The following is a 25,910-nucleotide window of genomic DNA, read 5'->3' as shown; positions in this document are numbered from 1 at the left end:
TAGAGCTGAGATGGGCTCAGTCTTCATCACTGTCCTAGGGCCAGTGCACAAAAGCAAGAACCTGTTGGGAGGATTATACAAGCTCTAGAAAGGAAGCAGCCTCTCAGGTAGAAGGTACCTCCCTGAGATCTGGGAGGTATGCTCCTGGGGTTAAAGGCACATTATTGGAGAAAGACCCCCGCATGTAGAAAAGGAAGGAATCTTCTCTGGCACCAACAGCAATGAAGTTTACTGATTGAAATCATCCTGAATCTGGAGAAAGGAGGGAGCTTTATACATAAATCTCTTCTAGTTTCTCGTTCTTAAATCATTTGACTTGTAGCTTATCTCTTTTTTTAGTCTCTTTTTAGTTCTTGGTTGAGTTGGTGGCTTGAATAGTAGAAAAAGGTTGGCAATAGAGGGGTAACGAAAGTGGGTGGATGGACCGTAGGAATCTGAGATCACGTGCTGTGGGTTGGCCTCAGGAGGTGAATGAGTTTCCTGCAGTGTTTGGCAGAGGCAGGCCTGGGGCTGCTATGCGGCAGTAGCTGATTCCCCAGAGAGAGCATGGCTAATCGCTCACTGGCCCCCAGGGACACCAGCACCTGTGAGACAGAGAGCAGATGACAGAATAGGACATGCAGAGGACTCTCATTTGGCCCAGCAATTCCCACTCTAGTAAAGAAAGAAAAAGACAATGGGCCCCTAGGGAATCAATATAGATTTTGCGGGGAAAGAGAAACTTTGGAGAGAGGGCTCATCGAGACCGGAGGTCTACTGCCATTCTCTTAGGTTACACACCATGAAACTGAGGCACCGAGGGATCCATGCATTTGTCCCGGGAAGGGGTCATAAATGCAGCAGTGACAGTAAGTCAAAAAGTGTGATTCCTAGTCATGAATCTTGACCAGTGGGTCTTAACCTCAGTACCACCAAGAGTCTCTTATATTATTTCCCCATATGGATTGCCAGAAAATCCTATAATTTACATCATCACCATCCCGTCAAAATTTCTGTTCTGCATGAACCAGCCAATGTTCCCACACTGCTTTATTATAATTTGGAGGTTTAGCCTTATCATAGGGAGATGTGTGATTCCCATTAGGCTACTTATGTCACAAGCAGAAAAAGCAGAATAAAGCAGTGGTTAAGGTATGGGCTCAGGACTCAGACCCTTGAGCTCAGAAGTCCAGTCCCCCAAACTAGCTTTGTAACTTGGGCACGTTATTAAATCCTTAGTGCCTCAGTTTCCTCACCTGCAAAATGAGGAATATAATAGCTTAAACCAGGTAATAAAGCCAATGCTTAGCATGGCGCTTTTCACGTGGAAAGTGCTAAAAAAAAAAAGAAAAAAGATAGCCCCTTCCCAGCCTCCAGAATGAAATCCCTCTAGACCTCAATATCACCTCATCTGGCCTCACCTCCTTCCCACGTAGCCTCAAGAAGAGAGAACCCCTGGGCTTGGAGATCCTGGGAATTTGCCACTCATCAGAGCCCTCTCCCACATTCCTTCCCTTCTCCGGGGTGGGAGATGGTAGATGGCACACCCATCTCCAAGACACCGCCCATGGGTTTCCCAGCATCCCAATTCCTTAAAGGCTATCTCAGAAAAATGTTGTGAAATACAACCCCATCGTCATGGTCCGGAAGTCCCCAGGGGTGTACCTGATGGATGCAGGGCTCCTGTCGGAGGCTCCGGAGGGCAATGAGGGCGGCCTCCTTCACGTTTAGCTGGGGGTCTCCACAGGCCATCTCTAGGAGCCGTTGGGGTACTTGGCATTGTAACAGCTCCTCCCCCAATCCCTCAGGGCCCAAGTTGCCCAGAGCTGATGCGGCATTGCGCCGGATACCAGCCTGAGGATCTCCAAGTAGCTGGGTCACACTGGGTATCGCGGCTGCCAAGGCAGGTCCCAGGGGACCAGCTTGGTAGGCTGCGTTGCCCACGGCAAAGCTGGCACCGCGCCGCACGGCAGGGTCCTTGTCTCTAAGCCCCAGCAGCAGAAGGTTGAGCAGCCCAGCCTGGCTCTGCAGTGCCCCACGCACAGCCATGCTGTATTGCAGCAGGTGGCCCAGGAGCCCGTAAGTGCGGGCCCGCACAGAATTCTCTGGGTGGCCCAGGAGGCTGCGCAGGGGCCGATAGGATTCATCAGAGCCAGCCAGGAGTTCTTGGATGAAGGACAAGTGGCTGGGGGACAGTACTCGGGCTGTGTGGGCCAGCAAGGAGAGAATGTCAGAGGTCAGCAGCGGCTGGTCACCCAAGAGGGCAACTGAGAGGAAGGAGATGATGGTTCTAGGGGAGGCAGCCACTGTGTTCACAAACTGGTTGAGAGAGGTGGAATCCGTGAGGGCCAGGTGTGTGAGGAGGCTGACAGGCAACTCAACTTGCGTCAACGGAAGATGGTGGCAGCAGACCTGGGAGAAGGGATAGAGGAGCAGGCAAAGTGGTTCAGGGAGAGGAAGAATTCACCGCAGCGAGGTAGCTAGAAGGGGCCCAAGCTCTGGCCAAGAGAAAAGCCAAGCTATGCTGAGAAATACCACAGAGAGCTGGAAGACCTGACCCGAGCCCTCCACGTGAGACTGTGGAGCCCGAGAGAACAGGTGCAGGATCATTCCTTGCTCTGCAAGGACTCAGGCTCTCTGCCTTCAAAAACCCACTGCTGAATGCCAAGGATTGCACAGAAGTGACTCCTGGCTGAGGAGCTGAGTCTCCCTGCCCAGACTGGGATGTCCTCCCCACAGAGCTTCAACAGATCCAGAGGAGGGACAGATGGAGACGGGAGGCGCCAGCCCCAGCTCTAACTAGTGCTTCTGCTCAGGCCTGAATGCTTTCTCCACTCCAACGCTTACATCAAGCCAGATGCTCCACTCTTCCAGGGGCTCAGGGGAGCCCTGGAGCTGTTGGGAAGTGAATTACAATACACGAGGTCGGCCATCTTCCTCCTGCACCTTCACGCCTGGTGGCTTTCCCAAATACCTGCAGCAGGCGGGCTGTGACTTCTGAGTCCACTAAGTCAGCTAACACACCTCCAAGGAGGTCGGCATCCACATCCAGGGCGAAGGGGAAGCAGAGGAGCTGGCAGACAGAGAGCACCACGACGGGCAGAAACCCAGACCCGTGAGGTCTAAAGAGGGCAGAGTGGAAGGATTTACTCGGTTTTACTCACCCACCCTTTATTATTCTCTGCCCCCTTCTCAAATCCCCGAGTCCAGCGCCCCTTCTCCAACCTCACCAGTCCTATTTCTGGCCTCATAGCTCAAGCTGTCAGCTATGGCTCTCCTGCCCACCCCTCCCCATCGCCACACTGCAGACTGTCTGGACAGTCTGGTCTCCCTCGTCTAGCTCGAACTCACGCCTGGCCCAGCTGACGCAGGAAGCTGGGGGAAAGCAGGTGCTTCAGGGTGGTCATGAGGATACTTCCACGTTGAGACAGGTGGCTCAGGCATAACTGGGGCTCCTGGGTGAAGGTGGCCACGGCCAGGCTCAGCAGGGCTGCCATGCCTGGAAACACCAAGAATGGAGACCCAGTGGTGCAGGAAGGGCCCCGGATGCTCCAGCTTCTCCAGGGCCCCCACCTATTTAGTCCCCTTCACATCCAGCACAGTCTGTGCCATCCTCTCCCCAGGGGGCAGCGGCTGCAATCTCTGTGGGCTAACCCAGTTCTAGGCTGCCTCCTCTTGAAAAGGATCAAAGGAGGCCATGCTTATGGAAAGATACCTTGGGGTGAGATCAGCGTCCAGTCTGGCTCTGGGCTTTGTGATGGCTGTGATTCCTGTGGAGACACCTCCTCGGGGAGCCTTAGAGCCATGGAGAAGCGGTGCCATAGAATGGTCCACATTTCTGAGCTAGCCACGTCCCTTATCAGGCTACCCTTCCCTGGCTGGAGATGAAATTGAAGGAGGGTGGGTAGGGAAGTCAAAGTCAGGTATCACAATGCCTTTTTCTTTTCTTTTCTTTTTTTTCACTCTTATCCCTGACCTCTAAGGGAAGGGAGTCCCAGAAATAATTCCTCTGTTTTCCCAACAACGTGGGATTTCCCTGTTGTCTTAGTTGCCTTTCTTATCACATCTTAACCCACTCAAGTGTCTGCTAGAAACCAGGGAATTACAGCTCTCCTCCCCACTGAATCCTGGGATGCAGCTGGGATTCCCCAGAAAGGGTCCACAATGAGGGCAGGGGGGGGCCCTTTTGAAGGTAATCACGGCCACCATATTTGACAGAAGAGGCACGTGTGGGTTGCTTCTTCATTCCTATCGTCTAGCGGTTCATCAAAATGCCTAGCTTGTCTTTCCTGCCTTCCCATCCAACCTAGGATGCACCTGTACCTGGGTGAGAAGCTGCAGCAGCAGGATGAGGAGGCCGTCATAGAATCCACAGCCACCTGGTGGAGTCAGCCGGACCTGACAGAGAGAGGCAGGAAGAATGCAAGATCCCCAAGAGAGATGAAGGGGCCTCACAAACCCATGCCTGCAACTCCTGGTCAGGCAGAAAGAGCTTGTCCTCTGCCTGGTGTAGTGGGGAAAGCTCTCCTGGACTTACACAAGTCCTGGTTCCTGACTACTCATTCAATGACTACCTCTGCTCTAAAGACACATCATCTGGTAGGGTCGGAAGACACTTGCCACACAAGAGGCTGGGGTTGGGGTGGGGGTGGAGACACAGTTGAGAGTGCCTAACTCTGCCTTCTGGAGGTAGAACACCGATGAATTAAAAGTTCAAAAAGCAGTCAAGAGAAGGAGGTGGTAGGAAGGGACAGCATTCCTTGTAGCATAAATGAAGGCAGGTCATGAAAAATGATAGTGAATTTTGGAAGTGGTAACTCCTGGTAGAGCAGGATTATAGAGCCCAGAGGTAACAGATGAGCTTTGAGGAGAAGGTAAAGGAGTCTGGACTTTATCCCGGAAGCAATGGGAAGCCACTGAGCTCCACAAGCTCCACCTGGGCAAGATTTTCGTCTGTTACTCACTGCTGTAGTCTCAGAACCCAGAATAGCGTTCGGTACTCAATAGATACTTCTGTGCTAAATACTTGAACAAATGACTAGACTTTTAAGAAAGCTCACCCTGGTGGCAGTGGAGAGAATAGACTGGAGAGGAGAGAGCCTAGAATAGAGATCCTTCAGCAGGCAAGCGCCACAGTGCAAGATAGATGGTGTGCACACAAACTAAGGCAGGGCAGTGATGGTGCCAGGTAAAAAAAGATCTGAGACAACAGGAAGGCGGAACACATGGGACCTGGGGGAACCATCTAGATGGGGGAATAATGGAGCAGAGAACACAGTCTATGATGACTCCCAGATTTCTGACTGGGGCTCCTGGATGAATGTGAGTGTCATCACTACTGGTACCACCTCTCTGAAGTTCAACTTTATCTAGAAAAAGCAGGTGAGTCTCATTACATTTCATGCGTCTCTCTTTCAAGTGTGTTGTAAGATAAGATGTGAGGTGCTTTCCAAATTATAAAGAATTCTGCATCTATAAGGATGATGATCATTTGAATACGAAGTCTATCCTTATTACAAAATTAAAGAAATAGGGGTTCCAAAGTACCTAAAAAGGAGAGGCGGTGGGGGGGGCGGGGGGAAGGCCCGGAAAAGGAGAAAGCAGAAAGGAGGCTACACAATGGACTGGATTCCTCAAGAGTTCTTGGGATGCCAGCCACCTTTTCCATTTCAGTTAAGGAGAAGGAGGGGGGACAGGGAAGCCAAACTGTAGTCAGAGGGGAAGAGATTAAGCTTTTGAAATGACCCTAACAACAGGAGCAGGAGCTTCTGTGGGAGGAGACTAAAGTAGGCAGGAAGATCTCATCCTCCAGTAGGTAACTCGGGTCCCCCTCCCTCTTTCCCTCTTTGGAAGTGCCAGCCCAGTCTGGGCTCAGAGAAGCTGTCATCTGGGGACAGACAGGGAGGAAAGGAACGACTGCTTAGTTTGCCCCAGCCAAGCTGGCACTTCAGTCTTGCCCCCAAGTGGAGTCCTGGGTCTGACTCAGTGAAAATGTTGTCTGTGCCCTCTCCGGTATACCTCACCTCTGCAGGGGCAGACAGAGCGTGTGAGGCTGCGGCAATCCACTCCACAGGCTGGAGGTCAAAGGTCACCCCTTGCTGACCAAGTTGACCCAACAGGCAGGCTGCTGCACTCTGGGGAATTAGAGGAAGAGAAGGAATGTCTGAATCTGCGCAGTAGTCACGACAGGCAGAGAAGATTTATGTCTCTGGCCCAAAAGAATGCCTCATAACCACCTCTTGAGGAGAGTGATGCCCGTGCACCCCGCAGGCCTGGGTGGCAGGGTGAAAAGGGGAAGGAGGGGAAAACTGAAAACTCACCACGAGAGAGACAACGTGTGAATGGGTAAAGAGAGTAGCAATCTCATTGCCTAGCTTCTCCATTCTGGAAAAAGAAGACTCATCAAAGGATGCACCAAATGAAAGGAGGCTAGGGAGTGGCCTCCCTCCCCGCTGGATGGCACTCTCCACACGGCTGCATGACCATTGCCCCGAGGCACAAAGTTGGTAGGAATCTAGGTCTGTTCTGTTCTGTGTAGAGAACATCCCCATCCCTTCTATCCCCATCCCTTCTGAGGATAGGCTGTAAGGTGCCATTCCCCATATTCTACGTCAGGGTGAGCTATCGGGAGGGAAGATTCCAGTGGACAGACCCTACTTCAGGCTTACCCAGATGGCAGATCTTGCAGCCGAAGGACAAGAAGGGAGAGGAGGTAGAGTGCCACCTCAGTAGACTCTTCCCAATCTACTACCTTTACCTACAAAGGAAACCAAAGATGTCAGAGCAACTTCTGATTGAGACAGTAGGGCCACCACGATATACCTGCCTGTGTTCCTGGCCTACCTTGCCCTGGACCAGCATCAACAGTGACTCCAAGGCCAGGGGCTCTTGCCCTAGCAGATGGCACAGGCACTCACTGACATGGCAGCATGAGTAGAGAACCTAAAGGAATGGGAAGCAGTCTGTCAGTGAAGCCGAGCAGCCCCTGGGTTCCTGGATCAGAAGGCTCAGCTGAGAAGCAGGCTAGCCTCTCCGCAGATCTAGTGTCCACACCGGGGCAATTCGAGAAGTTCAGGCCAACTTCCGCCTCTTCTTGCTATAAGACGGTGAGATAGGGCTACTGCTCTATTCTAGTGAGGACTGGCTAACAGTGGGGCCATCTCAGGTCGAACAGACTGAAAAGAAGAAAGGGACCCTCTGGGGTCTCTTGTCTCTCTCAGTGTCTTTCTCTCTTGGTCTTGGGGGTTAAAAAGAAATCTGAAGTCCCAAGAGTTCTGGACAGGCAGTACCTTGAGAAGGTGTAGGCACAGGATGGGATGCCGCAAGCCAGAGATAAGGGACGGTCTCAGTTGGTTGTCGTCCTCGGTGAGCTGATTCGCCAAATGCTGAGAGATCTGTAGGGACATACTTGAAGCCTCAACCCCATTCCCATATTCCAATCCTGTTCCTCTCATATCTCCAACTACTCAGGGTTCTCAACCCCTTGCTAGCCACTCTTCCTCAGGTTCACCAGGAACCTCAGATCCCATTCTATTCCCAGTCTTCATGGCCAAAGAAGAACCAAAAGTCATGGCCTAGTTTAGCCCTAGTAGAGACAGGTATAGAGGAAAGTGTTGCTGGCCAAAAGGGAGCAGGAAATCTAAATCCTGAGCCCTTGAGGCAGCATCACAGGTGGCTTCGGGTCAGCTACCCTACCACATGGGCAGTTTGTCGATGAGCTCTCTAGCCAGCTGGCCAAGGGTTCTGGGATTTTGGCAACATCGTGTTCAACAAGTGGCCAGATTATCAGACCCAGGTGGAAGCATCTGTTTCTGGAAGTACAGAGTAAGGGGAAGCAAAAATGCTTGTTTTTCTGCCTTTCTGAGAAGCTGAGGCCAGCCTCATCTCCAGCAACATGGATGAGAGGAAATCAGAAACTGCAGCTCAGACCTGCTCCTTGGCTTCCCAGCAGCTGGGCAGCCCCACAGGAGCAGTGCATATGGCTGCCAGTGCAGAGGACATGGCTCCAGGCAGGTCCTCACTCTGCTCCCGTAGTGGCTGGCTCACTTGGGGGGCTCCTATGGAGAAAAGCAAAGAACGCAGGGTGGGGTCTGATTGTTTGTCTCGGATCCCCATTCATTCTTTCAGTGCACAGTTAGTTGCTGAGCCCTCACTAAATGCCAGGCACTCTTCGAGGCAATGGCAGTCGGGAGGGCACAGCCGGAGTTACTCAGAAGTCAAGAGAACCTCCGCTCCCTACTCTGGTTACCTGGGGGTGTGTGGAAAGGGAGCTGGGGAACTGTCAGGCCATGAAGGAGCCCATCCAGCACAGCCCGCTGGGTAGTCAGCAGGCTGGAGTAAAAGGCTTTGGAGATGGTCCGGCTGTTCCCATCCATGGCTTCACACAGAACAGTAAAGCACTAAGGGAGACAAGGGCGGCATTAACATTAGGGCAGCAGAAAACTGACTGGGTTTAGGGTAAGGAGCAAGAATCCCCCCCAGAAAACCTGAGAATAAAGGAGAAAACCCAGAGGGACCAGCTGTGGCATTCTAAGTATTCCTCACACAGAAAATGCATTATAATTAATTGCCTTCACATTTCAAGGATGGCAATTTTAGGTTATCAATCCTGTTCTCTGATCAGCTGCTTCCTAGATGATATTTCTCAAAGTGTTATCTGTAGTCCACGAGTATGAGAATTCCTGGGGATTCCTGGATCCCTTCCAACCCAGTCTTACTGATTCAGAATTTCAGGAGGTGGGATGTTTATTCCAAACTTCCTATGCACTCACTGCACAGTGACATATGACAAATGCTGGCCAATAATGTGAGTCACTGATGGCCAAAGTTTAGGTTAGACGTTGAAAGCTTCCTGACTTGAAAGGATGAGGGAGGTTAAAATAGGCTCTCAGACTAGAAGAGTTCGAATGGACTGCTCACTGGAGGCAGAAATGCAGCCCAGATCTGTGTTCCCAATTGCCAGTCTGAACAATGGCTAGGCAACTGTTTATTTCCTTGCTCAGGTTCCTCCCTAAGTGTCTCCTTGGAGATCAGTCAGAACTCCGCTATCTTCTCATTCCATCTTCTATTCTCCTGTCCCTCATTTCCAGAGTCCAGGGGCGAGAACCCACTAGCTTGCTAGTCGTAGGGCAAATACATTTGGGAAATACTAGTCCATCTGCAAGTCTCTTCAAAAAGAAATACTTCTAGGGGTGCCTGGGTGGCTCAGTCAGTTAAGCATCCGACTTTGGCTCAGGTCATGATCTCACGGTCCGTGGGTTCAAGCCCCTCATTGGGCTCTGTGCTGACAGCTCAGAGCTTGGAGCCTGCGTGAGATTCTGTGTCTCCCTCTCTCTCTTTGCCCCTCCCCCACTCATGCTCTGTCTCTCTCTGTCTCTCAAAAATGAATTAAAAAAGCATTAAAAAAATTAAAAAAAAAAGAAGAAATACTTCTACTTGTAGTTCTCTGAAACAGGCCACAGTCCTTAATGCCTCTGGGCCTTTGTAAATGCTGATCTTTCTGCTTAGAATGTCCTCCCTACTTTCTGCCTCACCCACCCGGCAAACTTCTATGCATTCTTCGAATCCTAGCAAAGATGATTTCCTTCGAGATTTCTTCTATGACTCCCCAAGTAATATTAATCATATCTTCTTCAGTGGTGCTTCTGTACTTTATACAAGTTTTATACAAGTTCTAACGTACTTTTCATGCTGTTGTCCTTGATCATTTTCATCTCTCCTACTAGACTACTAGTCCCTTGACAAGGGGGACCTTCTCGTACTCAAGTGGCACAAGGCACACAGTCGGTATTCAATAAATGTTTGTTCTATTACTTTGATCTAACCCTCTATAGTTATAAGAAAGGGAAAGGGAGAAACATGGAAAGATATCAGAGACAGAAATCTGGACAAGGGAGCAGATTACCATAAGGCTATCCCTCCTTAGAGTCTGCTCAGAGTCATCTGGTTGGGCCAGCAGTTTCCCCAACAGGTCCAAAAAGAGGTTGGCGGCCTCCTGAAACACCTGTAGGCTGGGAAAAAATAGCCCATCTCTCTAAAAGCCCACGTGTGGTAAACGTCAGTTCTGCAGGTAGGAGAATCTGTGCAAAGGAATGTATCAGAATGCTCCTTCCCCTCCCCCCACTAAACACACACAGAGTCTTACATACCCTCCAAGACCTTTCTTTGCCATTTTCTCTACGTTACTTAAATTGTGACCCTTCCGTTTAGTGTATGGTGACCCTTAGAACCTCAAAGTCTTGGGGTGAACTTAGAGTGGTCTCGGTCCTTAAGAGAATCAGGGGATCCCTAACCTGTTGCTTTCTCCTCACTTAGCCTCTTCCTAATAGAGGAAGGAAGAATTGGGGGTAGAAATTGAAGCCAAAGTGGCCAACAGAGCAAAGCTGGCTCTCATCCCACCTGTCACCTGTCTGGCTCCTCTCCAGATTGAAGGTGCAGGCAAAATAGGCCTGAATCACAGCCATCAGGTGCCGTAAGAAGGTCCCATACCAACATTGCTGCCAGGGAAGAGGACGGAGAATAAGGGCAATGTAGACGAAGAGAAAAGGCAGTGAAAAAGGTGTCAGATATCCAGTCGGGCTGACCAAACAGGGAGGCTTCTGGACAGAAAGAGGAAATCTAGAGGTAACAAAGGGGCAGCCAGGGGGCTGTAAACAGCCTGTATCTTGCTTGGCCAGAATAGCATTTAGGAGTTCAGGAGGCTCTATTTTTCAAATAGCTCAAATTCCTTTCTAAATTCCTTAGAAACATTCAAGGTTAACACTCACCAGCAGGATGCAGCTTCCCGTTAAACATTTCAGTGTTCTGTCCTCTCAGCTCAGCCACAGCAGAATGCAGCGTGGGGTAGCACAGATCTGGCCTCAGACACCCTGAGCCTCATGCCTACCTCCTCTGTTTGTCTTACCTCCTCCATTTATTGTCCCTGTGGCCATTTACAAGCTAATGCTGGTGTATAAGTTGATTAATCCCTGAATTTCAGTACTCTGTTCTATAAAAGCAGGTCAATTAAAACCTAGGATTTAATATTCCAAACCACAGTGCTCTAAATATTGGGAAATTGAGCATAAAAATCTGGATTTCTAGCTTCTCTTAGAAAACTGGAAGATCTGGCAACACGGGGCCCGTGTTCTCATGTGGCAACAGTGAGCTGAAGCTGAGGGCATGTCCCATTCAGATTGGGCACAAGATCTCCGGTCTGTCGTCTTCCCCACTACTCTCATACAGTCACACAGAGTCTACCTCCCTGACTGACGGGATCTGCCTGGCATCAGAAGGCAGTGGAGTATGCAACTCGTGGTCTACTAACCGGAGAGGAGGAAAGAAAAGAAAAGGCAGTGGGCCGAATAGAGATGGCACTTTGAAGAAGAGAAATCCAAGGAGCAGAAAGTCCTGGAAGTCTTTCAAGGCTACTGGCCTACTGCTTACCTGCTGGATACTGTTGCTGTCCTGGCTGTGTCTGAGCAGGCTGAGCAGCAGCCCGGGGAGCCCTGCCTCACGACAGAAGGAGTACAAGAGAACAGAGTCGCTGCAGCTGGACAGAAGACTGCTCAAGACCCGGAGTGCAGGAAGGATGTGGGAAGCACCCTCCAGCATGCCTTTCAGGATCTGGGCGACACGAGGGAAAGAGAGAGTAATCGATCTTATCAGAGGGAAAAGGAGTCACAAATACTAATTGTCCCCAAGGAGTTGGCAAAGCAGACCAATGTTCTCATTCCTTTCTTTGGGACTCTAAAGCCCAAAGAAGGAGAATAGAGAAAAAGGGAAGCAGTAACAAGGAAGAAGAATATAGATATAGATGGTCAGGTCACTTGACTTACAACAGTGGTGACCAAGGGACAGGGGACCTCCCTCAGAATCTCCATCAGGCCCAGTGCCATTCCTATCTCCTCCCTCCCTTCTCCAGCCTTTAACTTTAAAAAACATATGTATGTGCCCACACGCACTTCCAAAGATTAAACACAATGGACGCAAAACAGTGTCATTCAACTCCAGACAGATAAAGTAATATCATCCAACTCTAGATCAGGACTTGACTAACTATGTATGACCTACAGGCCAAATCTAGCCTGCCACTTATTTTCATATAGCCTACGAAGTAGGGTCAGTATGATACTTTGAAATGGCTTTCTTTAAAAGGTTACTCTTTAGGGGTGCCTGGGTGGCTCAGTCAGTTAAGCATCCGATTCTTGATTTCAGCTCAGGGCATGCATGATCTCAGTTTCGTGAGATTGAGCCCCATGTCGGGTTCTGTGCTGACAGCGCAGAGCTTGCTTGGGATTCTCTCTCTCTCTCTCTCTCTCTCTCGTCTCTCTGTCCCCCCACCTCAAAAATAAATTAAAAATTTCTAAAAAATAAAAGGATACTCTTCAAAAGAGAGTAATGTTTACATCAAGTGCTTTATCATATGCCATTCAGTGTTTCTAAATCTTTTCACTTATTTGCTCATTTACTCTTTACAATAACCGTGTGCAGGAAATGCAATTAACCATTTTACACTAAAGCTTCTAGATAGGTTAAGTAAGGAGTCAGGAATCACACAGCTAAAGAGTAGTTAGATGGGGGTGCCTGGGTGGCTCAGCCGGTTGAGTGTCTGACTCTCAATTTTGGCTCAGGTCATGATCTCACAGTTCATGGGATGGAGCCCCGTATCTGGCTCCGTGCTGACAGCACAGCGCAGAGGCTGCTTGGGATTCTCTCTCTCTCCATCTCTCTGCCCCTCCCCCCACTAGTGCTTTCTCTCTCTCTCTTTCAAAATAAATAAATAAGCATTAAAAAAAACTTTTAGAAAAAACATAGGAGGAAATCTTTCTGACTCTGGGTTTGGAAAAGATGTCTTCCACGTAACACCAAAAGCATAATACACAAAAAGAAAAAATGGTAATTGAATGTCATCAAAATTCAAAACCTTTGTGCTTCAAAAGACACTCTTATGAAAATAAAAAGACAAATCATAGACTGGGAAAAAATATTTGCAAATCACATATCTGATAAGGGTCTCTTATCCAGAATATACAAAGAATTCTTATAACTCAAGAAGACAGAACTCAATTTACAAATGAGCAAAGGACCGAAGAGCTATTTCACCAAAGAAGATACACAAATGGCTAATAAGCACATGAAAAGACACTCCACATTAGTCATTAGCAAAGTGCAAATTAAAATGACAATAAGCCATTATTTCACACTCACTAGAGTGGCAGTGATAAAAAGACAATAATACAAGCTGGCAAGAATGTGGAGAAATGGGGCCCCTCATACATTGCTGGCGGGAATGTTAAATAATGCAGCCGCTTTGGAAAATAGTTTAGTAGTTTCTTAAAATGTTGAATATAAATCACCATCCAACCCAGCAATCCTAGGTATCCACAGAAGAAAAATGAAAACATATATCCACAAAAATACTTCCATATGAATGTTCACTGCATTATTATTCATAAAAGCCAAAAAGTGGAGACAATTCAAATGTCCATCAACTGATGAAGAAACAAAATGTGATATAGCCATATGACAGAATTCTAATGAGAACGAGCAATAAAAAGGAATGAAGTATTGATATGTCACAAGAAGAAGGAACCTCAAAAATGTTCCGCTAAGTGAAAGGAACCAGATGTAAAAATTGGGTATTGGGGTGCCTGAGTGGCTCAGTCAGTTGAGTGTGCAACTTTGGCTCACGTTGTGATTTTGTGGTTCCGTGAGTTTGAGCCCCACATTGGGCTCTCTGCAGTCAGTGTGGAGCCCACTTTGGATTCTCTGTCTCCCTCTCCCTGCCCTTCCCCCGCTGGTGCGTGCATGTGCGCGCGCGCGCGCTCTCTCTCTCTCTCTCTCTCTCTCTCTCTCAGAAATAAACATTAAAAAAACAACAAAGAAAACACCAAACTGTGTACTGTATGATTACATTTATGTGAACTACCTGGAACAGGCAAATCTATGAGACAGAAAGTAGATTAGGGGTTGCCTGGGACCAGGGCTTTGGGAATGATAATGACTTGTAAATGGGTATGAGGGATCTTACTAGGGAGATAAGAATGTTCTAAAACTAGATTATAGTGATAGTTTCACAACTTGGTAAATTTCCTAAAAATCATTTAAAAAAAAAACAAAAACAAAAACGGCGCCCGGGTGGCTCAGTCAGTTGAGCGTCCGACTTCAGCTCAGGTCATGATCTCACAGTTTGTGAGTTCGAGCCCCACGTCGGGCTCTGTGCTGATGGCTCAGAGCCTGGAACCTGCTTCAGATTCTGTGTCTCCCTCTATCTCTGCCCCTCCCCCACTCATGCTCTGTCTTAAAAATAAATTAAAAAAAAAAACATTAAAAAAAACTTTAAAGAAAATAGAAGGAAAGAAATGCAGGCAACATATTCCGGCAAGTTCCCAGGAAGGAAGATCATGGTGTTTCAGAAAACGAAAGGCTTAAATTATGGAAAAAGCCTAAATGTCCATTAACTGATGAATGGATAAAGAAATTGTGGTTTATATACACAATGGAATACTACGTGGCAATGAGAAAGAATGAAATATGGCCTTTTGTAGCAATGTGGATGGAACTGGAGAGTGTTATGCTAAGTGAAATAAGTCATACAGAGAAAGACAGATACCATATGTTTTCACTCCTATGTGGATCCTGAGAAACTAAACAGAAGACCATGGGGGAGGGGAAGGAAAAAAAAAAGGTTAGAGAGGGAGGGAGCCAAAACATAAGAGACTCTTAAAAAACTGAGAACAGGGGTGCCTGGGTGGTGCAGTCGGTTAAGCATCCGACTTCGGCCAGGTCATGATCTCGCGGTCCGTGAGTTCGAGCCCCACATCAGGCTCTGGGCTGATGGCTCAGAGCCTGGAGCCTGTTTTGATTCTGTGTCTCCCTCTCTCTCTGCCCCTCCCCCCGTTCATGCTCTGTCTCTCTCTGTCCCAAAAATAAATAAACGTTGAAAAAAAAAATTAAAAAAAAAAACAAACAAAAAAAAAAACCTGAGAACAAACTGAGGGTTGATGGGAGGTGGGAGGGAAGGGAAAGCGGGGGATAGGCATTGAGGAGGGCACCTGTTGGGATGAGCACTGGGTGTTGTACGGAAACCAATTTGACAATAAATTTCATATTAAAAAAAATTAAGATTAAAATTAAAAAAAAGGAAAGGCTTTGTAAGAGAGAACACTATGAATACCAATTAATCAAAATATTATTCCTTAAAAAAGAATCTCATTCTTCTCATTAGTATACCTATATTAGAAAATATTGTATACTTATTTTTAACTTATTTAAAATTTTTTTAAATTTCTGATTTAATTAAGATTTTAAATTTAATCAAGAAAGATTTCGTGGAAAAGCGCTTTCTCTCACTATGGAAGTACTAAATAATACCCTCCATTTTTGCCTCTTGCTCTTCAATGCCTAAAACGTTTACCATCAGTCTGCTGACCCCTGCTCTAGGTAAATGCTCTTCCCTTCCGAAAGAGAACCTAATGGGGCACCCGGGTGGCTCAGCTGGTTAAGCATCTGACTTCGGCTCAGGTCATGACCTCACGGTTCGTGAGTTTGAGCCCCACGTCAGGCTCTGTGTTGATAGCTCAGAGCCTAGAGCCTGCTTCGAGTTCTATATCTCCCTTTCTCTGCCCCTCCCCCATTTGCACTCTCTCTCTCAAAAATAAATAAACATTTGGGGCGCCTGGGTGGCGCAGTCGGTTAAGCGTCCGACTTCAGCCAGGTCACGATCTCGCGGTCCGTGAGTTCGAGCCCCGCGTCAGGCTCTGGGCTGATGGCTCAGAGCCTGGAGCCTGTTTCCGATTCTGCGTCTCCCTCTCTCTCTGCCCCTCCCCCGTTCATGCTCTGTCTCTCTCTGTCCCAAAAATAAATAAACGTTAAAAATAAATAAATAAATAAATAAATAAATAAATAAATAAATAAATAAATAAACATTAAAAAAAAAGAAAGAAAGAGAAACCCAAGGCCTGTTCTTTCTGTGTCACTAAAGGAGGTTAGCAAATCTTGAATTAAATAGGTGGATGATTGCAAGAGAATTGGAAAGGGACAAGCTTTCTTTTTCTCCTTATGTTTTTTAATACCTCACCTGTGATTAAAATAGTCTAATCCCATCCACAGTATCCTTCTGCCCGTTACCTGCCCTCCTGCCTCGCGCAGCTGACCCTGGATGCGCTGGCAGAAGTCAGGATTGCACAGCAGAGTGAGGGGGGCCTTCAGCTGGACAGGCACAGGGTCAGCGGTGTCTAGCAGGTGCTGCCACTCATCATCGCTGTCGGGCTCCTGAGGAACAGGGGAACGAACAAGGTCAGAAGTGTGTAAGGTTCAAGGGTAGGAGCCCTCAACCTGCAGAATCATGGAGTAAATGCAAGAACCAGGGAATCCTTCAACACAGATGTATTTGCTTCAACCACCGGTTTAAAAAGGTATAGTTTGGCAGTATGTGAGAGGTCTTGAAGTCTCTTGGAGAACACTGGCATGTGTTCATAAAGAGGTACCTACAATATGTCCATTTATAATTAAAAAAAATTGGCAATGTCATAAAGGCAATCAGTAAGGGAATAATAAATCATGGCACACCCATATTAAGAAATATGATGAAGTTATTAAAAAGATTATAGTACTCGGGCGCCTGGGTGGCTCAGTCGGTTAAGTGTCCGAGAGTCCGACTTCGGCTCGGGTCATGATCTCATGGTTCGTGGGTTCAAGCCCCATGTCAGGCTCTGTGCTGACAGCTCAGAGCTTGGAGCCTGCTTCGGATTCTGTCTCTGTCTCTCTGCCTCTCCCCTCCTCATGCTCTGTCTCTCTCTCTCAAATATAAAATAAAAAAACAAAAAAAAAATAGAAAAAAAAAGATTATAGTACTGAGGACACATCACTAATGTAGTATTCTGACCAAAACTGCATAAATGAATTTAATCATGAGAAAGTATCAATTTGAGGAACATTCTCCAAAATTACTGGCCTGTGTACCCCAAAACTGTCAGTCATGAAAGACAAAGAAAGACTAGGAACTATTCCAGATTAAAGGAAACTAATGAGATATAACAATGAAAGCAATGCATAACCCTGGATTGTATCATGGACCAGGAAAAATTTTTTTTTGCTATAAGGAATAGTACTGAACCAATTGGCAAACTTTGAATATGGATTATAGATCAAGTAGCAGAATTATATCAACGTTAAATTTCTGGCTTCTGTAATGTACTGTAGTAGTGTAGGTCAAGGATCTTGTTCTTAACCAGTGTGCACTAAAGTGCTTAGGGGTAAAGGGACATGATTGCATCTTACCCTAAAATGACTCAAGAAAGAGGATACACCCTTATATAAGCAGACATATACAGAGAGAAAATCATAAAGCCACTGTGGCAGAATTTGAAGAGTTGGTGAATCTGGATGAAGGGCATACAGGAATTCTTTGTGGTATCCTCACAATTATTCTTGAAACTTGAAACTATTTCAAAATAAAAAGTTAACTACCCCCCCCCAAAAAGAGCCAGAAAAGATTAAGGTAGAATTATATGTTCAGATGTAGAAAGATCTCCAAAATGGATCATCTGGTAAGAGAGGCATGATGCAAAACAGTACATGTAGTGTGAACTCAATAACATTAAAATAGTCAAACTACAGATTTCTATGTATGCGTATACATACATGTAGAAGTGCAAACATTTGGAAAAAGAAAGACTAAACTAATAATGGCAGACACCTCTGGAACTGGGGTAAGACGCAAGAAGGACTTTCATTTCTACCCATGTGTTCCAATTTTTGATAATTGCATGTTTATACTGTGCAATTAAAAATCTACAAATTAATAGTACGAAAGCAATTTTTGACACCAGGGGAGCTTGTTCTTGGATGGTTGGGAATCACTGTTCTAGAAAAACATGTACCCAGACCCAACATCTGATGGCAAGGTCAAGGCCAAGAGGGGCCCCCACAGCTCACCTCATTTTCTAGGTCCACTGCATCAATGCTCCGCTGGCTCACCACCTCTGGCCTCAGCTCTAGGAGAGCTGGTTCAGAATCCTGGCTGATCTGGTTTTCCCTGCCAGAGGAACAGGGAACAGGAAGAGTTCCAGACCTGTGAGGCTTAGGGTTCATCTACATATTCCTCTCTCTAGGCCCAAGATACGAATGAAAAACGAGCCATATAGGACTGGATAGAAAAGAGCTTTCTTCTACGATATGGCAGGACAGGATGTTGACCACTACACATATCCTTGACTGCCCTTCCACTTTGAACCTTACTCTCAAGCCTACCTTGGCAGTTTTCACCTGTAGTTCTCAACTCAAATATCTTCCCTTTTACATGGAGACAATTCTTTCCTTCTCAGTTAATGTACAACTGAGGCATAAAGAAAGGAAAATTCCCATTTCCACTGATGAATCAGGAAAGTATCCAGAATCGGAATTCAAGAACACAGGACCTGGATTCCGAGGGCCCTGTCCATACTTAGGTGGTGGCTAGTGATAGACACCATTTTGTATTTGTTTGGACTAAAACCAAAGATCTTCAAGGGACCTCCATCTATAAACAGCCCCTCCTCACCGAGGTACAGGGGGGGCCTCTCCAGCCCCCCACTCAGCCCAGCTGTTCTTCATTTCTGAGGCCAAGATCCCAGCCAAGAGGCCTGGTTCCTGAGGAGTGGCTCTTAGTCTAGGCAGAGGGGCTGTGCCAGAAGCCATCTTGCTGGTCCTGTCCTCTTGCTCAAGGGCAGGTCCTGTGTTCTGGTGTTTCTGTGGGAAATGGGCAGGAGACACACTGAATCAAAACTATTTGGTTGTGGGGTGGGCTGCCTGGGTAGCTCAGTGGGTTAAGCATCTGACTCTTGGTTTTGGCTCAGGTCATGATCTTGTGGTTCCTGAGTTCGAGCCCTGCATCAGGCTCTGAGCGGACAGTGTGGAGCCGGCTTGGGATTCTCTCTCTCTCTCTCTCTCTCTCTCTCTCTCTCTCTCTCTCTGCCCCTCCCCTGCGCATGCCCTTTCTCAAAATGAATAAATTTAAAAACAAAACAAAATCATTCATAAGTATGAATGGTACCTACTCAGAGGGCAGAATGAAACCTATTCATGGCCCTTTCTCAACCTTCCTTCTCCAATTCTCTCGGTCACTAGGCTGGTCATGTCACATATTCCCTTCTGTCCACATACCTTCTGCTTGGCCTCCTCAGCCATGCGTTTACAGGCTTGTCGCAAGATTCGAGAACGATTGCCCTTGGGGGCCAGCTGGTGTGCCTGTTGGTCCTTTAGGACCTGAAGTTCTGGGGGTAGGCGACTGGTGAATGGGGTACCCAAATCTGGGCCTGCTGGTTCAGTTATTACTGTAGGGAAGAAGAGGGAGAATATGTGATCACACTGGGGCTGCACCACCATCTCCACTTGGCCAGAGACAACTTCAGTGTCCTCAGGCTTCTGTGGAAGGAGGCCATTTTGACAATGTGACAAAGAGGGAGTGGGGTTGCAAGAGAAGTGCCAAAGGTTAGGCAAAAGATTAGGAAGAAAGTTCCAGCTGGTAGGGTAAAGCAGACATGTTACATCCAGACACTGGGGGAAGGGGGTAGATTGGAAAGAGCACCAGGGAAGTGCAAAAGCCCTGGGAACCCCAATGACTCACTGGTGACACGACCAGCTATAAAGGGGTGATGTAAGAGATCTGGCCAGGACAGACGCTGCCTAGGGTCCTTGGTGAGCAGTCCCTGCAGGAAGTTCTGTGGAGAGAAAAAATACCCCATGGGTCATCGCTTTCCTACAGACTCCCTCTAACTCACCAGCAGAACCAGGAAACCAAGACTCCTGAGTCCGTTCCATCAGCAAACTAGCTGGTCTTGACCACGCCCTCTCTAATCCTATCCTTAGGCCTCATTTAGCTGGCTTCAGGGACAGGCTTCTCTGCCTCACCTCCTGCAGAGCCCCAATTCCTGTCCAGAGACTTACTGTCACCTTCACAATCATCTTCAGAAAGCAAACATTCAAAAGAGTCCGAATTGCTCACTTTGCCCTCCCTTTGGTTGCGGGTTTGTTTGCAGCTGGGTAGGACCAGAAGCATTGGTGGTTAAAAGCACACTCACACACAAGTCATTGTGTAAAGATGTGTTTGGGAGCACAGAAAAACAGAAATCTTTCAGCAAGTCTTGAGATGGCAGAAGGGAAGGGAGACTGCCTCTGAAAAGGGTGTATCTGTTATGGTGTATCCTTGGGAAAATCCCCAGTTGGGCCTACAATAGGGATAGAAGGTACTGGTCAATTATGACCACTGTTCTAAAACAAGGTGATTAGTATTTGTGGCTCTTGCTGAAGATGCCTGCCTGTCTGCTCTAAGGGAGAATGAATATCCTATGTAGATCACCCACTTAAATTTCTTTTGCTTAGATTCTTTTTGATAATTATTTGAGCCTCCCCAACTAAATAGGTTAGGGAGAAACTTGTCCCTTTTCATCTTAGACAGGCCAAGGGAAAGTTATAATGAGACTGCACTCTGGGAAAAGGTTGCACTTAAATTCCATTGAGGGCCCAAATTTTGCCCTAGATAAGAAATAAAAAGGGTCAACTCTTTATTCTCCCTCCCTCCCTCACCTCCTGAGACTTAGCTGCAATCAACAGATACCACTTCTATCATCTGCCCCTCATCGCTGATCTAGCCCCACTAGCTCTGGCCATTTGGATTTCTGAAGATTCCTTCTTTCAGGAAGAAGACTAAGAGGTCTGTGGGCAAATCTAGATATCATGAGGACTTTGCATCTGATAGGAAGTAAGTGGAAGAGAGGATGTGTAAAAGGACAGTTTCTGTCTCTGGTGGCTTGAAACTACCTTACCATTGTGATAAAGAATAGCCTGCCCCAGGGGGCACCTGGGTGGCTCGGTGGGGTAAACATCTAACTCTTGATTTCAGCTCAGGTCATGATCTCACAGGTTCGTGAGTTCAAGCCCCACATTGGGCTCTGCACTAGAGCAGAGCCTGCTTGGGATTCTCTCTCTCCCGTCTCTCTCTGTCCCTCCCCACCACGCGTACGTGCTTTCTCTTAAAACAAATAAATAGACTTAAAAAAACACACACATATATACACACATACATACATATGAATATATATACACATATACACACACACACATACATATGAATAGCCCACTATGTATATGAATAGCCCGCCCCAAGGAGGGGCTGGCTGGTATTCCCAAATTCTGCAGAGTTTAGAATAAGCTCCCAGAATAAGCCCCTGCAGCAGAAAAGCAACGCAGCTTGGCCCAGCTCCCACATTAGTTCAGTAACGGCAGAGTCTTGCCCCAGATTTTGGAAAAGGGAACCAGGGCAGAGGAAGACAGGTTTCTAATGCAAAAGTAATCTCCCTTTCGACGTTCATTACCTTGAAGCAAGGACTAATGGTGGTCGGCCAGCGCACAGGGTCCTTGAGAATGAGGCTGACCAACTGAAAGATGCTGGTAGTGTAGAAGGGAGGGGTGCCCACAGCCAGCTCATACAGTATGCAGCCCACAGACCAGAGGTCTGCAGTGTGGTCGTAAGGTCGCTCTTCCACCAGCTCTGGAGACATATAAAGTGGTGTGCCTTTGATGGATGTCAGCACCATCGTGTTGGTGCTCATTGCCCGGGCAAATCTGCAGGAGATGAGGGAACAGAGTTGGGAAGAGAAAAAACATATTCAATAAAAACAAGGCCTATCATGGTGTGAGATATCCCAAACTCAAACAGAGAACACCTTCCAAAGACCCAACAGGAACCCCCAGTCTTTTAGCTCAGGTTCTAAAATGAGGTCCAGGTAAGTTAAGCATATGGTCGAAGACTCCTTGAAGAACTGGAAGCTGAGACAGAAGGTCAGGGTCCTCACCCAAAGTCACAGAGCTTGATGCCACCACCCTTGGCAAGGAGGATGTTCTGAGGTTTCATGTCACGGTGGAGAATGCGGTGGGAATGCAGATAGTACAGAGCGGACACCAACTGGGCAGCAATGGCCTGAACCTAGGGGTCAAACAGGCAGGGGAAGGAAAGGAGAGGCCAGAGGAAGGAGCCTACTGACGAGCCCAAAGACATTTCCCTAAATTACTGATGAGATCTTCCCTTCTTGCTCTTTCTTCCAGAGCTTCCCACATCTTCCTTAGCTCTTGACTCCCATTCACTCATTCTTTCATTTGTTCATTCACTCGTTCAAGGAAAATGTATTGAGTCTCACTAGCTGTGACCTGGGATGAGCAAATTATCTCGTGCCTCTCATATGCATCATCTGTAAGCTCATGATAATAATACCACCTCCTTTATAGGATTATTGTGAGGATTAAACAAGTCAAAGCATGCCATGCTCAGAATGGTGCCTGGCATTTAGTAAGCCTTCAATATACATTAGCTGTTACTAAAAAAAAAAATTTTTTTTGTTTATTTAGTTTTTGAGAGAGACAGACGGAGCACAAGTGGTGGAGGGGCAGAGAGAGGGGAAGACACAGAATCAGAAACAGACTCCAAGCTCTGAGCCATCAGCACAGATCCTGACGCAGGGCTCGAACTCACAGACCGGGAGATCATGACCTGAGCCGAAGTTGGATGCTCAACTGACTGAGCCACCCAGGTGCCTCTACATTAGCTGTTATTAAACAAGACAAAGTCTTTTTTCTCAAGACAAGTAATCAGACAACAAACAAGACGGACAAAATAAGTACGATGATGACTTACAAACGACAATGCTTAGAAAGAAATTGATTGCTACAACAGGAAGTCCTGGGGAGGGGGGCTACTTGTTAGAGTACAGAGAAATCCCTAGAATGAGTGTGGCTGGAGAATGTGTTCCACCAAATCCCACTGCCAACCAGCAGGTCTTGGTGGTGAATCCTGCCTTGATAACAACTCTTATTCCCTTCCTGCCCTCTCTGGTACCACCACACGTGCTATCTGGTGACAGCAAAAGCATTAATAACAGGAATGTTGAATACTGTGCATCAGGCACTCTTTTAAATGCTTTATATGAGGGGTGCCTGGATGTTTCAGTCAGTTAAGCATCCAACTTTGGCTCAGGGCATGATCTCACAGTTCATGGGTTTGAGCCCCACATCGGGGTCCATGCTGATAGTGCACAGCCTACTTGGGATTCTCTCTCTCTCCTTCTCTCTCTGCCTCTCCCATGCTCGAGCTTTCTCTCTCTCTCAAAAATCAAAAAAAAATTTTTTTAAAGATTTAAATGCTTTACATGAATTCATTAATCTTCACAATAGTCTCATGAGACAGACATTAAAATGACATCCATTTTTATTTTATTTTTTTTTATTTTTTTTATTTTTAAAATTTTTTTTAACGTTTATTTATTTTTGAGACAGAGAGAGACAGAGCATGAATGGGGGAGGGGCAGAGAGAGAGGGAGACACAGAATGGGAAGCAGGCTCCAGGCTCTGAGCCATCAGCCCAGAGCCCGACGCGGGGCTTGAAATCACGGACCGCGGGATCGTGACCTGAACTGAAGTCGTACGCTTAACCGACTGAGCCACCCAGGCACCCCGATGACATCCATTTTTAAATGAGGAAACTGGGGGGCGCCTGGGTGGCTCAGTCGGTTAAGCGTCCGACTTCAGCCAGGTCACGATCTCGCGGTCTGTGAGTTCGAGCCCCGCGTCGGGCTCTGAACTGGTGGCTCAGAGCCTGGAGCCTGTTTCTCATTCTGTGTCTCCCTCGCTCTCTGCCCCTCCCCCGTTCATGCTCTGTCTCTCTCTGTCTCAAAAATAAATAAACGTTAAAAAAAAATTTAAAAAAATAATAATAATAAATGAGGAAACTGAGTGCTAAGAAGTTAAGGTAACTCGCCCAAAAGGATCCAGCTAGAAAGTGGCAGAGACAACTCTGTACTCAGAGATTTTGGCTCCAGTGTTCACCTACTTTACTGACATGCCACACTGTCTCTATATATACCTAGACTCTTATAGTTTCCTCAGGAGTTTTCAAAATGGAGAATCTCAGTGCCCTCAGCTTTTGCTACCAGTCCTTAATCTGAAAAGAGGTCAGGGTAGGGGACAAGTTTGAGCTAGGAAACATACCTGGTCTTCTGGAAGTTTTCCATCATCTTCCAAGATCTGAAAGAGCTCTCCCTCAGCATAGTCTGTCACCACCACCACCTGCAGGGAGAAGGCAATGGTACTGATGGCTCCAGATTTATGCATTCTGAGGCTGGGAAATTTGGGGGACCCTTCTTCCTGGGGAGAGGTGACCCAAAACTGAAGTGCACCTCTTTGTCAGTTTCAAAGCTGTCAAGCATATGCACAATGTTGGGATGCCGCAGACCCCGCATGATTTCAATCTCTCGTTGCAGATTCCTCAGCTCCTTCTCTGAACGTCCCAGTTTTGGAATGAACTTCAGAGCCACCACCTGTCAGTGGTAAGAAGAAGAGTCAAGGCCTAACCATGCTATTGAAACATTCACCTCAGAGCTCCAGAACTCAGGCTTCAGATTGTTTGGGCAAATTCTCATTACCTGCTAGTCTCCTACTCCTCTTCCTTACAGTACCCTGGCCTTATCCAGACTCCCCCCACCTCTTGCCCTAGGAGAAAACAGCCTCTGCCAGACAGATCCCTTTGGTGGAATCTGGAAGAGGTGTTCTGATCTGGGTAAAGAACTCTGGGCAAAAATTTAAAAGATTTAGGGGAAAGAGAAGGAAGAAGAAAATGAAGAAGGAAGAATAAAGTTAAGGTGGTTTATCTCTTCCTGCGTGGTATGATAGACAATAACAATAATAAAAATAAAATTTATTGTTTACTAGGTGCCAGACACTATACTAATGTAGTGATTCAGCATGAATCATATTTAATCCTCAAGACCCATCAATCAGATACTGTTCTCATCTTCATTCTACAGATGAGGAAACTGAGACATTGAGAGTTTAAGTAACTTATCCACAGTTCTAAGGCTAGAAATGGTGGATTTGGGTCTGAACCTAGTAATCCAATATTAGAGCACACACTCCACAAGAGGAATGACCGAGTCAGTGCCTTTGGAATACAGGTCCGTATTCTGGTCCCTGTAGAATCCCACCCAAGAGATATCCCTCCTTGTTCACCACCTGAGCACTGTATTTTCTTCGACCCTTGTACACCCTCCCAAAAGAGCCTTCTCCGATCATCTCCAACACGTGGTACTTCTCCATGACAGAGATTTCAGGATCCTTCAGATGGAAGGAGGTAGAGATGGTGGTGAAGGGCTACAGCTCCAGGGACAGCTCCACACATCTAGGAGGCCTGGGTTGGGCATAAAAGAAAGGTTTATGTTAGCCACCTTGCCTTTTCCTTTTTCATAATAATCCAGGCCTCAAAAACATGGTAGGGTGGAGTGGATGGAAAGATGAGATCTTGGGAGCAAACAGAGAGCCTCTTGTTCTCCCTCCTTTTCAACCTCCTCCTGGCCCCCAACCCAACCTCGTTCCCACCGAAACCCGTGCCCCACGCCCCTCTCCACACAGCTCCGCCCACTCGACCGCTCCCCCTCTTCTTCAATCCAGCTTCTCCCCTCGGCCCCGCCCCCTCCGTCCCGCCTCGCCCACCCGACCCCGCCCCTTCCATCCAGCCTCGCCTACCGACCCCGCCCCTTCCAGTCTCCCCAGGTTCCTGCCACCGCCAACCTCCTCAATACCCCCGCCAGTGCCACCTGCCCGCGCTTCGCAGACCGGAGCCCCACTCTCACCCCCAGCCTAGGAGCTTCAAGCTCCTCAGGCCGGGGGATGCAGGCCCTGGCCTTCAGCCCCGCCCCTTCCGGCTGCCTGTGGATTTTGCCTGACTTATAATTCTTTTCCACCCCCGCTGCCTTTCTCTTTAGACTCCCATTGTTACCACATGTGCTCGCTGGAACTGGTCAGAGAGGTTCAGAGGACAAAGGCTTTCAGAAGTATTGGAGAGTCGTCGGACCACCCATAGGCACTTTCTAGGGCACTTCCGATCCCTCTCTTGGCCATCAGGACCCACTAAGGACCTGGAGTCT

The 25,910-nt window shown here is 47.4% G+C and overlaps 1 protein-coding gene across 8 annotated transcripts; it reads right to left on the bottom strand.

Moving 5' to 3' along the window:
* Nucleotides 1-207: 207 nt before the first annotated feature.
* On the bottom strand, nt 208-25,899 carry STK36 (serine/threonine kinase 36). Of its 8 annotated transcripts, none has more exons than XM_019838680.2 (27): nt 25,763-25,899; nt 25,000-25,174; nt 24,168-24,308; nt 23,980-24,057; nt 21,795-21,925; nt 21,315-21,564; nt 19,568-19,661; nt 19,105-19,274; nt 18,503-18,690; nt 17,899-17,998; nt 16,090-16,233; nt 11,404-11,583; nt 10,378-10,577; nt 9,884-9,989; nt 8,228-8,378; nt 7,909-8,036; nt 7,269-7,373; nt 6,823-6,921; nt 6,648-6,736; nt 6,300-6,363; nt 6,003-6,113; nt 4,303-4,377; nt 3,695-3,857; nt 3,331-3,478; nt 2,954-3,101; nt 1,645-2,391; nt 208-584 (listed from the first exon to the last, which is right to left on the bottom strand). In XM_019838680.2, exons 2-27 carry the CDS (start codon nt 25,081-25,083, stop codon nt 441-443), a joined length of 4,038 nt encoding a protein of 1,345 aa, XP_019694239.1. In that variant the 5' UTR covers nt 25,084-25,174; nt 25,763-25,899; the 3' UTR covers nt 208-440. The 8 variants fall into 8 exon arrangements, with proteins under 8 accessions (XP_019694239.1, XP_019694238.1, XP_019694237.1 ...); XM_019838679.3 differs by lacking the exon at nt 25,763-25,899 and adding an exon at nt 25,581-25,698; XM_019838678.3 differs by lacking the exon at nt 25,763-25,899 and adding an exon at nt 25,555-25,686.
* Between the last annotated feature and the right edge of the window lie 11 nt (nt 25,900-25,910).

This window comes from Felis catus, chromosome C1 (genome assembly GCF_018350175.1).
Source record: "Felis catus isolate Fca126 chromosome C1, F.catus_Fca126_mat1.0, whole genome shotgun sequence".
Lineage (NCBI taxonomy): Eukaryota > Metazoa > Chordata > Mammalia > Carnivora > Felidae > Felis > Felis catus.
This window is presented reverse-complemented; position numbering and strand designations above follow the sequence as displayed.

Bases quoted from the DNA above. Each gene is read 5' to 3' on its own strand.
- STK36 (XM_019838680.2), bottom strand. From the start codon at position 25,083: ATGGAGAAGTACCACGTGTTGGAGATGATCGGAGAAGGCTCTTTTGGG. The intron at 10,578-11,403 runs GTAAGCAGTAGG...CTTTCTGTCCAG, and splicing joins ACAGCAACAGTATCCAGCAG to AAGCCTCCCTGTTTGGTCAG. The intron at 3,479-3,694 runs GTATCTTTCCAT...TGGTGTTTCCAG, and splicing joins GACGCTGATCTCACCCCAAG to GCATGGCAGCCCTGCTGAGC.